We start from the raw sequence: 14,247 nt of genomic DNA on the forward strand, positions 1-14,247 counted from the left end.
GGACATTGTGACAGCTACCCAGAGACCTGACACCTAACCCTCGAGCCATACAAACTCAGAAACAAGGTATTGCTGTCTTCTAGACAAAAGTAGGACACAGGGTGCCTCAAGTTTCATCCCAAAGTGCTGCCAGCCCTGGCAGAAATGTGCGCCACATCTCACATTTCTGCTAGGACTGCCCTTGTGCAAAGAGGATCTCTCATTCTGGGGTTTTGGGAGCATCACGACCAGCGAGTTCCCTGAACCTGAGGACATGGGAAGAAATGAGTAGAATCACTCCCGCATCCCCTGAGACTGGAGGTGCTACAGTAGCCTGGGTACCAGTTACTTCCTTTTTGTTCCCCTGACCAGGTCTTTCTGTGACTAGCAGAGCCAATAGCTCTGTCCTACCTTTCCAAGCCCTCCAGTCTAAAGAGAGGGTCTGGGAAAGAAAAGAGAGGAAACTGTGTGGAACTTGTCTGATTGGAAGCCAGAGAGGTGAGGGGTAGGAGAATGGCTGTTAAAATGGAGGACACAGGGCAAAGCCTCCTCCTGGGGTCAACTCTCCTCCAGGGTGCAGCCAGCAGTGAGGAAGTCTTTCCAACCTCATATAACTCTCGCAGGACAGGCAGAGTAATGCGTTTCGACAGTCAGCTTCCCAAGCCACACTAAGCCCCACTCCTGACTGCAGAGAAAAGATTCACCCTGAAGATGCTTGGCCTTCTATGAGCTGGGATCCCTAACTGAATGAAAAAGAATTTCTAGAAGTCATGGCCATGGTCAACCCATAGTTCCCAGTGTGGGTTCTGAAGCTCAGTCTTGGCTCCAATGATCATTTGTCAAGTGACCTGGAGTAGATCACTCACTCCCACTTCCTTGGTTTCATCTGTAAAATGTCTGGGTTGTGTTGGCTCGGATTCTAAGGTCCTCCCATGATGAAGCCTCTCCAGATGCTAAGCCAGCTTTCTCCACACTTTAATGTGGACGCATATCTTTTGGCTTATTGAAATACAGAGGCATGAGATATGAAGTAAGCCTGAATCTCTGGGTTTCCCACAAGACCATAACGGGGGTTTATGCAAGATGCAGCAATGAATGTATGCAAGATGCAGCAATGAATATATGCAAGATGCAGCAACAAATGTATGCAAGATGCAGTAAGGGAGGTATGCAAGATGCAGCAATGAATGTATGCAAGATGCACATAAAGAGCCCAGGCTTCAGCATGCTCTGCTGACCCCCACATCCACAAGCACACTTCCACTCACACACACAGAAGAACATGATGTCATGAATGGTATACATGGGCATGCCCTGTGTCTCCCACATGATGGGACATTGAGTATTCATTCTCTATAAACCCTGTGTCTCCACTGCACTACCTCACCCCCAGACAGCGAGCTCCTGAAATGATAGGAGTTTTTTTGTGGCTGTGCCTTGATCCTGGTGTGCCTAGCACACAGCAGGGCTCCACAGGCCTGCACACCAATGCCAAATACTGAAACAGTCCCTCCTAACGAATGCCTGTCTCCATCTATCAAAGTCTCCAAAATTAGTTTTCCTCATTTATGTTTCGGCCACACTCCATGTGAGGGACACACGGGACATGGCCACCTTCTCAGAAAACTATTGGGGAACAGGACCCCAGAAGCCCTAGTAGGTCTCAAGACACGTGGAACAGAGTGAACTTGCAGTGTGCACCACCTCCCACAAGGAAGAGCAGACCACAAGGGGAAGGATGGGGAAGCAAGTCCGGGAGACTGTATTGAGCAGATGCTGGTTGCATGCCAGCTTCTGGGAACAGAGATGGCCGGGACAGCTAGGCATGAGAGGATGACACAAGACTACAATACCAGGATGAGGAGAGATGCCATTCTCAGCTTCCTTCTTCTTAGTAACACACCCACACCCACACACCCACACACACCCCCACACACACGTGCACACACACACACACACACACACACACACACACACACGGGGAAATCACCATCAGCATAGACCCTTTAGATCGGCTGTCCCCTCAGCACATTAGTAATAGCATGTTCATGGCATTTGGTGTTGGCCTGTGCACACCTATGAGTTTATTTAACTCTCAGCACTGTCCTTCCCAGTGAGGAAACTGAGGCACGGATGGCCCAGATCCAGGTGACTAGCTACACAGTAGGGTTAGGCTGTAGAGCTGGCAGCCTGGCTTCGAAGCCATAACTGCCCCTTCATCTTGAGGCTTACTCTACATGTACCTGTGGATACAGTTATTTTGAAAGGGGCCAGCTCCCTTCCTGCCAGAAGCCAGGCCCATCTACAGTGCAGCTTCTTCGCCTAGAATTCTCTTTGAACAAGAGCGCCTCCGCCAGAGCCAAAGTCAGAAAGGACTTGACCACACTTTAATAGAAAAATAAATAAATAAATAAATAAATCATGTATTCTATGTCAGTGGGAAGGAACATTTCCAGAGGCCACATGTTGTCTCAACTGTTCACCCACCCACCCCCGCGATATCTGCCCCCACACATGCCTAGCGGCAATGTCCTCAGTAGGATATATCATTGGGCAAGCTTGACTCCCACAGACCCCACCCCCAACTCCCCATCCCAACCCCATGTAGGTTGTGAAGCCACTGCTGTGAACGGCCCTGCCCTCAGAGGGCACAAATACCCTGTCTCTTCCAGCGGAGGCCTTTTTGGTCCTCATGATAGTAATCAGTCAGTGTGTTCCCCACCATCTGAGCAGTCCTCAAATTTGCTAGATGCCCACTCAACCTCTGCTGCCTCCTTTGCCCCGCTACGGTTAGCAGTGGTAATCTCCAGTGAGCCTGACAGGATTCAATCCCCCTGGGGATTTAATCAGCCAAGTTTCGGAAGCCTGGCTCAGCTGGCCTTGGAGTAATTGGGAGACATGGGTGGCCCAGGCAGGGCACTGTGCTGCAAGTACCTCTCACTCTCTGTGGCATGGAGCAGGGGCATCTGAAGAGGTTCCCAGCATTTCCGGTCCCAATAAAAGGGATGGGGACAAGGTATTGGACGGGGTGAGGCTCCCAAGAGATCACAAGCTTCCAAATCCTAATAGTTCCCTTCCTGGCTCAGGGAATTTGGGCAAGTCAGTTGGTGGCTGAGAACTTCCTTTCTCTGTCTCTAAAACAGGGTTATTATTACAGGTTCACAGTAAAAATGAACTGACTTGTGAGAGGGAAAAAATACTAGCCAAGTGGCCAGTGTAGCCCAGGACTCAGGGATGCCAGTATGCTATCCACTTAACTGGCTTTCTTTCCCAGGCAAAGAAGAAAAGTTGTTGCTTAAAGGCAAATGGTGTCTGAGCTACACTGGAAGCAATGGCGCCTGGCCCCTCGCTTACACACCGTCAGCCTCCACACTGCCCATACTTGCTCTGGGTTCTCCATTAATTCCCGCTGATCCAAAGACTGTTCTTCCCATCCATATCTCCAGGGAGGAGAGTAAGCGCTTCCTGCCTGCAGACTCAGTCCCAGGGGCCCTTCAACAGCTGGGCCAGAACTCTGGAGGAAGGGACCCAAGGCCTACCTTCAGGGAATAGGCAGGCTGACTGGTTCAGCAAGAGATTGCAGGATACAGATCGGCCCATTTGCTCTTTCCCCCAGCACCCTTCAGATGGCTTCCTACCGCCTTCGGAGCCAAGTCCTTACATATCCAACCTCTGATGTCTCATCTGGCTTCCCTGTCTCATCGATGTAATCCATGCTAGTCAGACCAATTCACGTCCCTCCTCTAAGAACCATGCTTCTTTGCATTCGATGCCCTCAGGCAAATTTTCTGTGCCTCAATTTCCATAGCATGGTGTGTGTGTGTGTGTGTGTGTGTGTGTGTGTGTGTTTAAGTTGCTTAGAACCCAAAGAGGAAGAGATTTTTAGAAAGAATATGTATGCACATGATATACATATAAATTCCTAAGCTCTGCGGCTTGCTGAATCAGGACCTGGGGAATCCTATTTTTAACAAGTCTCTGTGGGAGTCCTCTGACATTACAAACTGGAGACGAGCTCTCCTTCCCTCCTATCCACCACTGCTCTTTTGCTCATCCATCCTTTAGATTTCCCTCCCCGCTCTGGCACCTGATAGTCCCCCACCCCCGATAGAAAGATGACAGCAGTTACCATGGGCTATGCCCTCGTTGTGGTCCAGGAGCATCCTGAGTACCCACTGTTCTTGTGGTCTCTGCCACGAACCAAAGTCACGAAAGCTCGTTGGAAGCACAGAGAGGCTGAGAAAGCCGCCGCCCAGGTACAGAGTGTCAGATCTGAGTGTTGAACCTGGAAATCTGTCTTCTGAGTCTCCACTCTAAGGTGTCACCAAATGGGCCAGGGCATACCTACTAAGAGTGACCTCATTGTGGGGCTGAGGGCCAGCACTGTGCTTCCTCTTTTAGATACTGACCTCCAATGGCATTTTGTGTTTAAGGATATGATTGGGGTTCACTTAAACATTTGAGGCAGGAAAGAAGAGATGGGAAACACCAGTGAAGTACCCTTGATGCATTTCTGAGGAGAAAGAGAAAGAAGCACGAAGCGGAAGAGGGCAGGGTAAAGTTCATGTCAGAAGGACCATCCCAAATAACCAGGTTGCCATTCATCCCTTAGGTGCAACCTGGCTCCAGTTCAGGAGTATGCCCGGGACGTGGGCCTCAAGACAGACCTAGTGACTATGAACCCCTCAGTCATCCAGCGGGCCTTTGAGGACCTGGTGAATGCTACGTGGCGGGAGAAGCTGCTGCAGCGGCTGCATGGCCTCAATGGCAGCATCCTGTGGATACCTGCCTTTATGGCCCGGGGTGGCAAAGAACGTGTGGAGTGGGTCAACGCTCTCATCCTGAAGCACCACGTCAACGTCCGCACGGCCTACCCTTCCCTGCGCCTGCTGCACGCAGTCCGAGGGTGAGTGTGGCATCGTTGCTGAGGGTTGGGTGTGCGTGGTAAACAGGGCTGCCTCTCAGATGCGCTTCCATCTCCACACCCGTTAGCTGAGTGCTCTTAGCAAGCTTCCTGGACTTTCTGGAGGCTCTATCAGCAATGAGGGCGGCTGGCAGATGGGTTTCATCTGGGTGAGCTCCCTACTCCCTGTGCTCTTAAGAAAGCAATTGGAGGTTGTTTTGAGGCTCAATGGGAACCGATGCAGCGGACTTGGGAAGGAAGATGGTGACAGGTATGTCACATGCCCGCCATCTCAGGTAGGTGGTTTCCACCAGGAGCGAATGGCTTTGACTTCAACATGTCACCCCAAGCTCTGGAGACTTTCATTTCCTCATCAGTAAGCAGGAGTGGGAAGGTTAACATTGCCGGAGTGTAAAGACTAAATGAAATGAGGTCTGGACAGCAATTAATACAGACACGCTGTCATTGTTAACACCGTTGTCACCGCCATCCTTGATTCTCATACGAAGCCCTGGGTTCAGTCCCCAGCACTGCACAAACCAGGGCATGGTGACTAAAAGCTCTGTGCTGGAGGAGGAGGATTGGAAGTTCAAGGTCATTCTCTGCAACATAGGGAGTTCAAGGCCTGCTTGGGCTGCATGAGACCCTGTCTCAAAAAAAATTTTAAAAAAAATTAAAAATTGATTAAATCCACATTGAATCACTTGGGCTTTTCAACAGCCCAGCCAGACTGGTATTTCCTTACTTCCTGCTTATTTCTTCCCAACTGCGAGACCAGGCACAGGCCCACCCCCAAGGGCTCTGGGCCAGGAGTCTTCCTGAGGTCACACCTTGGGTCACACCAGGCAGCAGAGCTGGATGCTAATCCCTCACGCCCTTGGTTCCAGTTATCTATTACAGGGTCAGAAATCACCCCCAAAACTTAGAATCCTGAAAAAAAAAAAAACCAGTACCTGTGTTTTTCCTAATTGCTATTAGTCGGAAACTCAGGAATAGCTTGTCTGGGCGGTTCTGGGCAAAGATGCAGTCAGATAGATGGTAGCTGGGGACAGAGCACTGGGGACAGATGGTATTGAGTGCATCTCTTGTCACATCATTTTGGGGTCAGAGCTTAAGCACATGAGTGGATGGTGGTGCTATATTCTGGCATATGAGAGAACCTACGGAAGCCTACATGGTGGGGCGGGAGGGAGTAGGTTTTGAGGAATTGAGTACTTTCCTAGATATAGATTTGACGTGTCTATCAGGTATATGTGTCATATATATATATATATATATATATATACGTATATATATATATTATACATATACATATATAGGTCAGGATACTGACCTATCCAACTGTCCACCCAACCAATGAGCCAATCACAGCCCTACTCGGTGGCACCTCAACATAATAACTGGAAAGCCATCTGAACCCCCTTCATAGAACCCATGCTCGTGAAAAAAAAAAAAAAAAGGTGAGCCTAAGACATTCATTGGACGTATTTTGGTATGTGTGATCACAGGGAACACACTGGTCCCAAGACAGATCTCAAGAAACAAACCACAAGGGTAACCACATTCGAGGCTGGAGGGACAGAGTGACCCCTGTTCCAGAAGGACACAGAGGCTCCAGGGAACCTCTTCAGCATCTTTTCACTGAGTTCTGTCAGAGTGGGCCTGTCAGAGTAACCTTGCTCTCCCGGGCTTAGGTCCCAAGCCTTGAAGGCCTTTTATTGCTAGAAGGAGGCCCCTCCTGAGTTGATTTGGAGATTCAGGGAGAAAACCTAGGGCAGACAACTGCCCTTTGGCAACAAGAGCAAAAGTCTTTTGGATGGACCAGGCAGCCACCTGGAAGAAGCCTCTGCAGCCAGAGCTATTTTTAGCTATAATTGACTCACTTTCATCTGTCAAAATAGCATTAAGTAGCAGTAATGAGCCCTTTAAACAAACAGGCTGTTGATCCCGGGAAGAAGGCAGCTCTCTCTGCCAGCAGTCCAGGAGGGAATACTGCAGGAGCAACAGGTGGGCTGCCCCACCTCCAGCTTGGAGCCAGGAGAGGAAGGAAAGGAAGAGATGCCTTGGGGTGGGTTTTCTTACACAGACCCCTCCATCTTCCGGGGTCCTGAGCCCAGTGAGAAGGTGGGCAGCCTGTGTCCCTGGGAAAGGGCTTGCCTCCATCTCTGGCCTTACCTGGGGCTCCCTGAAAATGAAGGAACATATTTGCAAGGGGTGCAGAGTGAAATCGTGGGAGAAATGTCCCAGGGATGGTGGAGAAAGAAGGCAGGGGACCAACTGTGTATACATGATGATCAATTGGGGAAGTGAAAAAGAAAACCTATCGAATAGGCAGAAGTATTTAGAGGTAGTAAGTTCAGTGAGGGATGAACATCCAGGACCTGTAAAGAACTCCTACAGCGTTAACAGCAGAAGCACCAACAACCCAATTCAGAAAATGGGAGAAGGATTTGAATAGACATTTCTCCACAGAAGCTAGGCACATGGATAATTAGCATATGACAAGCCATTCAGCATCACGGATGACGGCAGAGAGCATAAAACCACAGCGGGGTACCACTTCTCACCTAGAAGCATAGCTGCCATCCAACAAATTAATAAAGCGGCCAGAAGACAACACACGTCTGAGAGGACCTGGAGAATCTGGCACTCTCGGGCCGCTGGTGAGGATCGCCAAGGAGAGGCGACTTTTGAGGCATGCCAGTATCTTCCCTTATTAACTCTCAGGAACGTCTGGTGGTCCATACAAGGTGACCCAGCCAGTAAGCCACCCAACCAAGAATAGAACCGTGCCATCTGCCTCCCAGTGTATCAGGTGCAGTGGGGACCTCTGCCTCTTTATGTCCAGATCTGCAGGGGCCGGAGAAGTTCAGTGGGCCTGGGAGCATCACCCTGGCGTAGAGATTCTGAGTTCACACAGCAGTTATCCAGGGCCGGGGGCAGCTTTCCCAACAAGCAGGATAAGGCAAACTGTTCAAAGAGTCACAACATGCATCAGCACCTAGGGGGACTCTATCTTCTTAAAACCTTCTTGTCCCTGGACCAGATGGGTTTGTCTTCCCTGATTCACTTGACTGTTTCTTTGCATGTGAGATAGCCCTCTGAAGAGAAGCAGACATGCTTAGACGTCAACTGTTCAATCAGACATTCTGAACGTGCTGTGGCGGAACCAAAATGAAAAACGGGAAAACAGATGTGGAGCACGTGCTATCACAGCTACTATGCTTAGGGGCCAGACGCCATGCTGAGTTTTGCCCCATTATCCCCATTATCCCCATTTTAAAGATGGAAAAACTGAGCCCCATAGAGTAACCCATTTGCCCAAGGCTGCCTCGTAAGGGACAGATTCTGGACTCTTCCATTGCTCTTCATCAGCTTCTGCTACTTCTAGTGCACATGGCCAGGAAATGGCAAAGGAACTCTAGAAGAATAAAGTCAAGACTACCACAGCCAAAACAGGCTTCAGCTTATAGAAGTAGTAAGAAAAGCAATAACAGCACCAAAAAAATAATGCGTTATCTTTCAGGCAAACAAGAAAACAAACAAACAATAGAGGCAGATGGCACTAAGGCCACGAAAGACATAGATAGGTTGGGAGTGTAGTACTCTTGCTTTGCCTATGTGAAACTCTGGATTTGATCCCCAGCACCACCAAAACACAATAAAAACAAAATGCCGAGGTAAACAAAACCCTCAACTCCTGTTTTCTCTGCTAAGAGGGTGGTGGTGGATCTGTGACCTGGACAAAGTGAGATGATCTTTGATCCCTGACCTGCAGTTCCATTGGCTGCCCCAGCGGCTCTCAATGTAAACCCTGGATGAACAACGTCAGCATCACCTGGGTGTTCGTTAGAGATGCAGAATGCTCACATCACCTCAGACGCAAAATGCACACCAATCTATGTTTTAACAGGTCCACCTGATTCTGGTGCACGGCTTAAACTTCAGAACCGTTGCCATCAATAAATGAAGACCTGCTGACACCACAATTAGGTCCTCTGGGCCGCTGACCGTGGCCTCTTCTAAACTGAGCCGCACTGGAAGGACAATGGGGGCAGTCATCTTGGCTCCATTTTGTTTTGTTTTGTTTTGTTTTTGTTTGTTTGTTTGTTTGTTTTGAGATATGGGAAAACTACAGACACCAGTGAGCCCAGTTTAGGAAGATCATCCATGCAGGGATTCGTAACAGAGGTGGAAAGAAATACTGCAAGTAGGAGTGCTCACCAGAAAATATCACGGTGTGCTGCCCCAGGGTCCCTGATCGTAGGGAGAGCAGGCCGGTATGCTTGATCTGCGTAGTCCCTTTATTTACACAGAGTGTCAGTCAGCTGTGGTGATGAGGTCCTTCATGGCAACTTAAAGAGCTGCGGCCTGATTAACAACCAGGAGAATAAAGAGGGGCAAACGTTAGCTTCCTGCTGGAACAGCCTTGTGGATAGACTCCCTCTGACCCAGAAGGAAATCAAGACTCAGATGTGAGGTAAAGTGTCTCTCCTACAGATGAGAAGAGAGGAGCCAGAGTCAGACTCTGCCTATATAAGATTGAGATGTCTACACATCCTACCACCACCTCCCCATAGCCATGCCAGACCGACCAACCATTCTCTAATGACCACCGACTCTTCGAGGATGCTCATTCGTTACATATGTCTGTGTTGACCTTACCGAGACCTCTGCGACCCTGGCAGCCAGGTTCAGACCCGTCTCCATTTTTGCCAATGGCTCACTAAGCAAATTCACAAGTGAGAGGATTTTAGCGGAAGTCTCACTATTCAGAGTCTCAGAGCGAAACCTAAGCCAATCATAGGGAAGAAACTGAGAATTCTGACAAATCCCAAACTCTCCAGCTAGGCTGAAAACAATGGTGCCTTGAAACTGAGTGGATGGATGGATACCCCCAAAGGTTCCCATGCTCTCTGGGCACAGCGGAGGATGTTTTGTTTTTGACATCTTTTACGTGGTAAGGGGGGTCAGGGATCGCTTTGTTACTCTGCTTGGCCAGATCCCACTTGAAGAGTCACATGCACTTGGGGGGTGCCCGACTGAAAAAGGATCACAATAGCAGAAAAATCAAGGACTTGAAACGTTTGGGGAAGAGAAGGTGCTAGGGAGCACAAGAATATCTTCTCAGTCAGCGGCTCTCATCAGACACTTAAAGACTCCCAGGGTGCTTTAGGCTGGTGAAATAGAGCTCTTGAGGGACCACTGGATTGAGCCTGTGAAGCTACAGAGCAGGTGAGGGAAAGGGGTTGGGGGGAGGAAACCATCTGGTCCACGGTAAAAACATCCCAACACCTGAGAGCCTCGGCAACAAGATAGCTCCTTTAAGAAATGATGAATTCAGTATCTTTTGAAATGTCTGGACAAAGTGAGTTCCCTTTCTGGGGCTGTGAAGAGGGGAATCCATGTCATTCGTGCAGAATTGATACATTGTTCAGTGAGGGTTGCCTGATTGAAGTACCAGCCTGAAGTGGCTAAACTGTAGAAATGGGTTGTCTCATAGCTCTAGAGGCTGGACACCCAAAAATTAAAATGTAGGCAGGGTCAGTCCCCTGTGAGGGCTATGAAACATGAATCTTGGTCTCTCTTCTTTGTCAGAGGAAGGCTGTCTTCACGCTCAGTGGCACAAACATACAAACATTTCCATCTACAAGGGTATATGATATCTTGGATTAAAGCCCATTCTAATGACTAATTTTAATTTGGATGCTTCTATGAGATCTTATTATCAAATAAGGTCACATGACAAGGTATTGAGAGTTAGGTCAGATTTCCAACCAATGAATCTGAGGAATACAATTCAGCCCCTAACGGTTCTACCCCACTCCAGATTCTTTGATTCAATGAATCGGTGCACTTGGCAGCCGCCAGCCCAGCTGAGATAGTGACCAGGGCATTGCAAGGAGCAGAGGGCATTGTGGGAAACCCGGAGCTGACAGAGCTCGCCCTTGAATACCAAGAAAGATTAAGGATGAGCAGCTCTTCCAAAGTCCCAACGGCTTTGAGAGCCAGCAGAGTGGCCCAGGGCCCTGGCTAGCTGGTTTTGGCCAGGGAGGAGAGCAGCAGAGCGGACAGCCAGCCGGGCAGTTGAGCGTGGGACAGTAAGCGGGAAACTCCTCAGCAGTTGGTCATGAATGGTTCTAATTCAATTACAACAACAAGGGAGGCTGTGACCTACAGAGAGGGCCACCCCTTGGGCGGGACATCAGTCTCCTAATCCTGAGCAGACACCTGTAGTAAGGAGACCACTAGTAACTTGTTGCAAAGAGAGACCACTTGTTTCCTGGCCGCCCAGCAGCTTAGACCCGAAAATAATCACATAGAAACCATATTATTTAAATCACTGCTTGGTCCATTAGCTCTAGCTTCTTATTGGCTAACTCTTACATACTAATTTAACCCATTTCTATTAATCTGTGTATCGCCAGGAGGCAGTGGCTTACTGGCAAATTTCCGGCGTCTGTCTCTGGCCAGGCTCCATGGCTTCTCCCTAACTCCGCCCCCTTTCTCCCAGCATTCAGCCTAGCTTTCCCTACCTAACTAAGTTCTGCCCTGCTATAGGTCCAAAGCAATATTCATTATTAATCAATGGTAATTACAGCATACAGAGGGAAATCCCACATCAGACACCCTGTGAATTGGTGCCAAATTAAGCACCAGCAAGGCTGAGCCTGGTCTTGGGATGGCTCTGAGTCAGGTCCCCTCCTGCCAGGGCTTAGAAGGCACAGTCAAGGGAGGGGGCCCTGCCACCTGTCACTGTGGACAGCAGCCTAAAGGCCAGAGAGCGGGCTGGGTGAGAGGGTGGAAGGTGCAGAGAACAAAGGGTCACCCCAGCACAGGGATCTCTCCGGGGATGCCACCCCAGGCTAGAGTGTGCATTCCTAGTCCACATCCTTCTCTCGGCTGGTCCCAGTCTGCTCCAGTGGGCAGGTAATCAAGGAACTAGAGTTATCTTTCCGGAAGTACCGTCTATAGAAGAGAAAGACAGTCTGTCGTATTGGGCATTTATTTATTTGTGTACATGTATGTGCTTGTGTGGTGGTGGATAGTGATGGTGTATGTATGTGGGTACATGTGTGTATGTGTGTGTGTGTGTGTGTGTGTGTGTGTGTGTAAGTGTGTACCAGAGATGTCATTCCTCAAGAATCATCCACATTTTTCCCCATGCCCAGACTCTTACTGGAAAATGAAGCTCACCAATTAAACTAGACTGGTTGACCCGCAAACCCCAGGGGTCCCCCTGTCTCTGTCTGCCCAGCACTGGGATTACAAACATGTACCACCACACCTGACTTTTCAAACACAGGTTCTGGAGATCAGGCTCACATCTCCATGCAAAGAACTGAGCTGTCTCCCGGCCTCATTCATTTTTAATGGTGTGTGTGTGTGTGTGTGTGTGTGTGTATGTGTGTGTGTGTATGTGTGTGTGTATGTGTATGTGTGTGTGTATGTGTATGTGTGTGTATGTGTGTGTGTATGTGTGTGTGTATGTGTATGTGTGTGTATGTGTATGTGTGTGTATGTGTGTGTATGTGTGTGTGTATGTGTGTGTATGTGTGTGTATGTGTGTGTGTATGTGTATGTGTGTGTGTGTATGTGTGTGTGTGTATATGTGTGTGTGTATGTGTGTGTGTGTATGTGTGTGTATGTGTATGTGTGTGTGTATGTGTGTATGTGTATGTGTGTATGTGTGTGTGTATGTGTGTGTGTGTATGTGTGTGTGTGTGTGTGTGTGAAATAACAGTGCACATTCTAAAAAGAAAAATCCAAATTATATGAGAGAAGTTTGGTTGATAGGAAGTTAGACTCCTTATCTCTTGTCTTCCGCTAGGAGCCAAGCAGTGAAACTGGCTCTTGGTATCTATGTCTCTTTTCACACATGGGGAACGTGTGTTCCCTCACACCTTGCTAAACTCCCCAAATTATTCCATATAGATACACACCACCTCATGGTCCCGCAAAGCTGCCTGGCCAGACGTCGTACATCTGGCGCAACACCTGTGCAGGCAAAGGCATTGTTCCCAGTCTTTGCTGCAGTAATCAGGGATCCATCCATCACTTACAATGAGTTCTGGTAGCACCTGTACATCTGTGGGCTTGCTCTTTAGACATGTCTTCTAAACGGGGAGATGGATACAGGCCTTGTTGATCTTTATGGATCTCACCAAAGTCTCCTCCCTAGCAGCAGGTACCAATTTACTTTCACGTACAATTATTGAAGGTACCTGCTTTCCCAGGTCCTCTCCAAACTAATGTCCTATCAACATTTGTCGTCTTTACCAGGCCACTGAAAACTGGCAGCTGATTATTGTTTGGAACTGGAGTCCTTTGATGACGAACAAGATTCAATAAAATCTGTTTGTAGGTGGCCTCGGTGTAAACTCTAGAATCTGACCACAAATTTAAACTCAACAGCATGTCTTTCCGGAGCCCTCTAGAGTCACAGGTGAGAGTCAAGTCTGAAACACAGTCTCACGACACGCAAGGCGCTAGAACAGGAGGGACCCCTCAAATAACCAGCATCATGGTTTCTACTCCTTGGTTGGGACAATGTGCTGTCTACACTGATGCTAGCCTGCCGCATGCACAGTCCTGGTCCACCTGGATACGTTGGATAAAGCTGAGTGAGCCCACGCACATCTCCCGGCAGTGCCCCCACAGTGACCCATGAGCTCAGCTGGCCAGTCATCACCGGAGATTTGTGAAGTGTGCACTTCAGGTGTGCCTCACGCCAGGATCTAGGGTGACAGAGACATAGGGAGTCAATCAGCTTCCTTACAGAATTGAGAAGGGAGGACATGAGAGGCAAACAATAAAGCGTTGTGGTAGGGGAAGCAGCACACAGAACCAGAGCCACTCAGGGAGGTTCGGAGGCTTCAGCAGGAAGACGCACGGCAGCTGAGAGCATTCAAGCACAGTTGACCAAAAAAAAAAAAAAAACTTAGGAAAGGGCTTTGTCGGAAACCAAGACGCCGCAATTGCAGTTGGGTAGAATCGTGATGAGGACGGTTTGCAGGCCCAGATCACTGGTGTAGCCAACCTGACTAGCCACTGCTTTTGTCCTGTACTCATAGGGTCACTGGAACTTTTGGTAGTCCAGTCATGTTTCAGGTATACGTGAGCTTAGGTAGAACAGTGGTGTAAGTAAGTCTGGATACCTAGACACCTAGAGACCAGAAGCCTCCCTCATTTTCATGGCTTCAGTACAGTAGTGTGTGTGTGTGTGTGTGTGTGTGTATGTATGTATGTAAATATGCTTCCATATGTGTGTATGTAAGTCAATTTTGGGTGCCTTTCCTTGAGTATCAACCACCTACTTGTTTTGTTTTTTTGGTTTGTTTTGTTTTGCTTTGCTTTTTGAGAGA

The 14,247-nt window shown here is 48.7% G+C and overlaps 1 protein-coding gene across 1 annotated transcript in view; it reads left to right on the top strand.

The window, feature by feature from the left end:
* St8sia2 (ST8 alpha-N-acetyl-neuraminide alpha-2,8-sialyltransferase 2) overlaps nt 1–14,247 on the top strand; it is a 74,288-nt gene that overhangs the window by 47,768 nt on the left and 12,273 nt on the right. Inside the window, exon 5 of the mRNA XM_087901302.1 lies at nt 4,592–4,885. Within this exon, the coding sequence (XP_087757428.1) occupies nt 4,592–4,885 (294 nt within the window). The remainder of the gene's footprint in view (nt 1–4,591; nt 4,886–14,247) is intronic.

Source organism: Myodes glareolus, chromosome 24, assembly GCF_982192425.1.
Source record: "Myodes glareolus chromosome 24, mMyoGla1.1, whole genome shotgun sequence".
Taxonomy (NCBI): Eukaryota; Metazoa; Chordata; class Mammalia; order Rodentia; family Cricetidae; genus Myodes; species Myodes glareolus.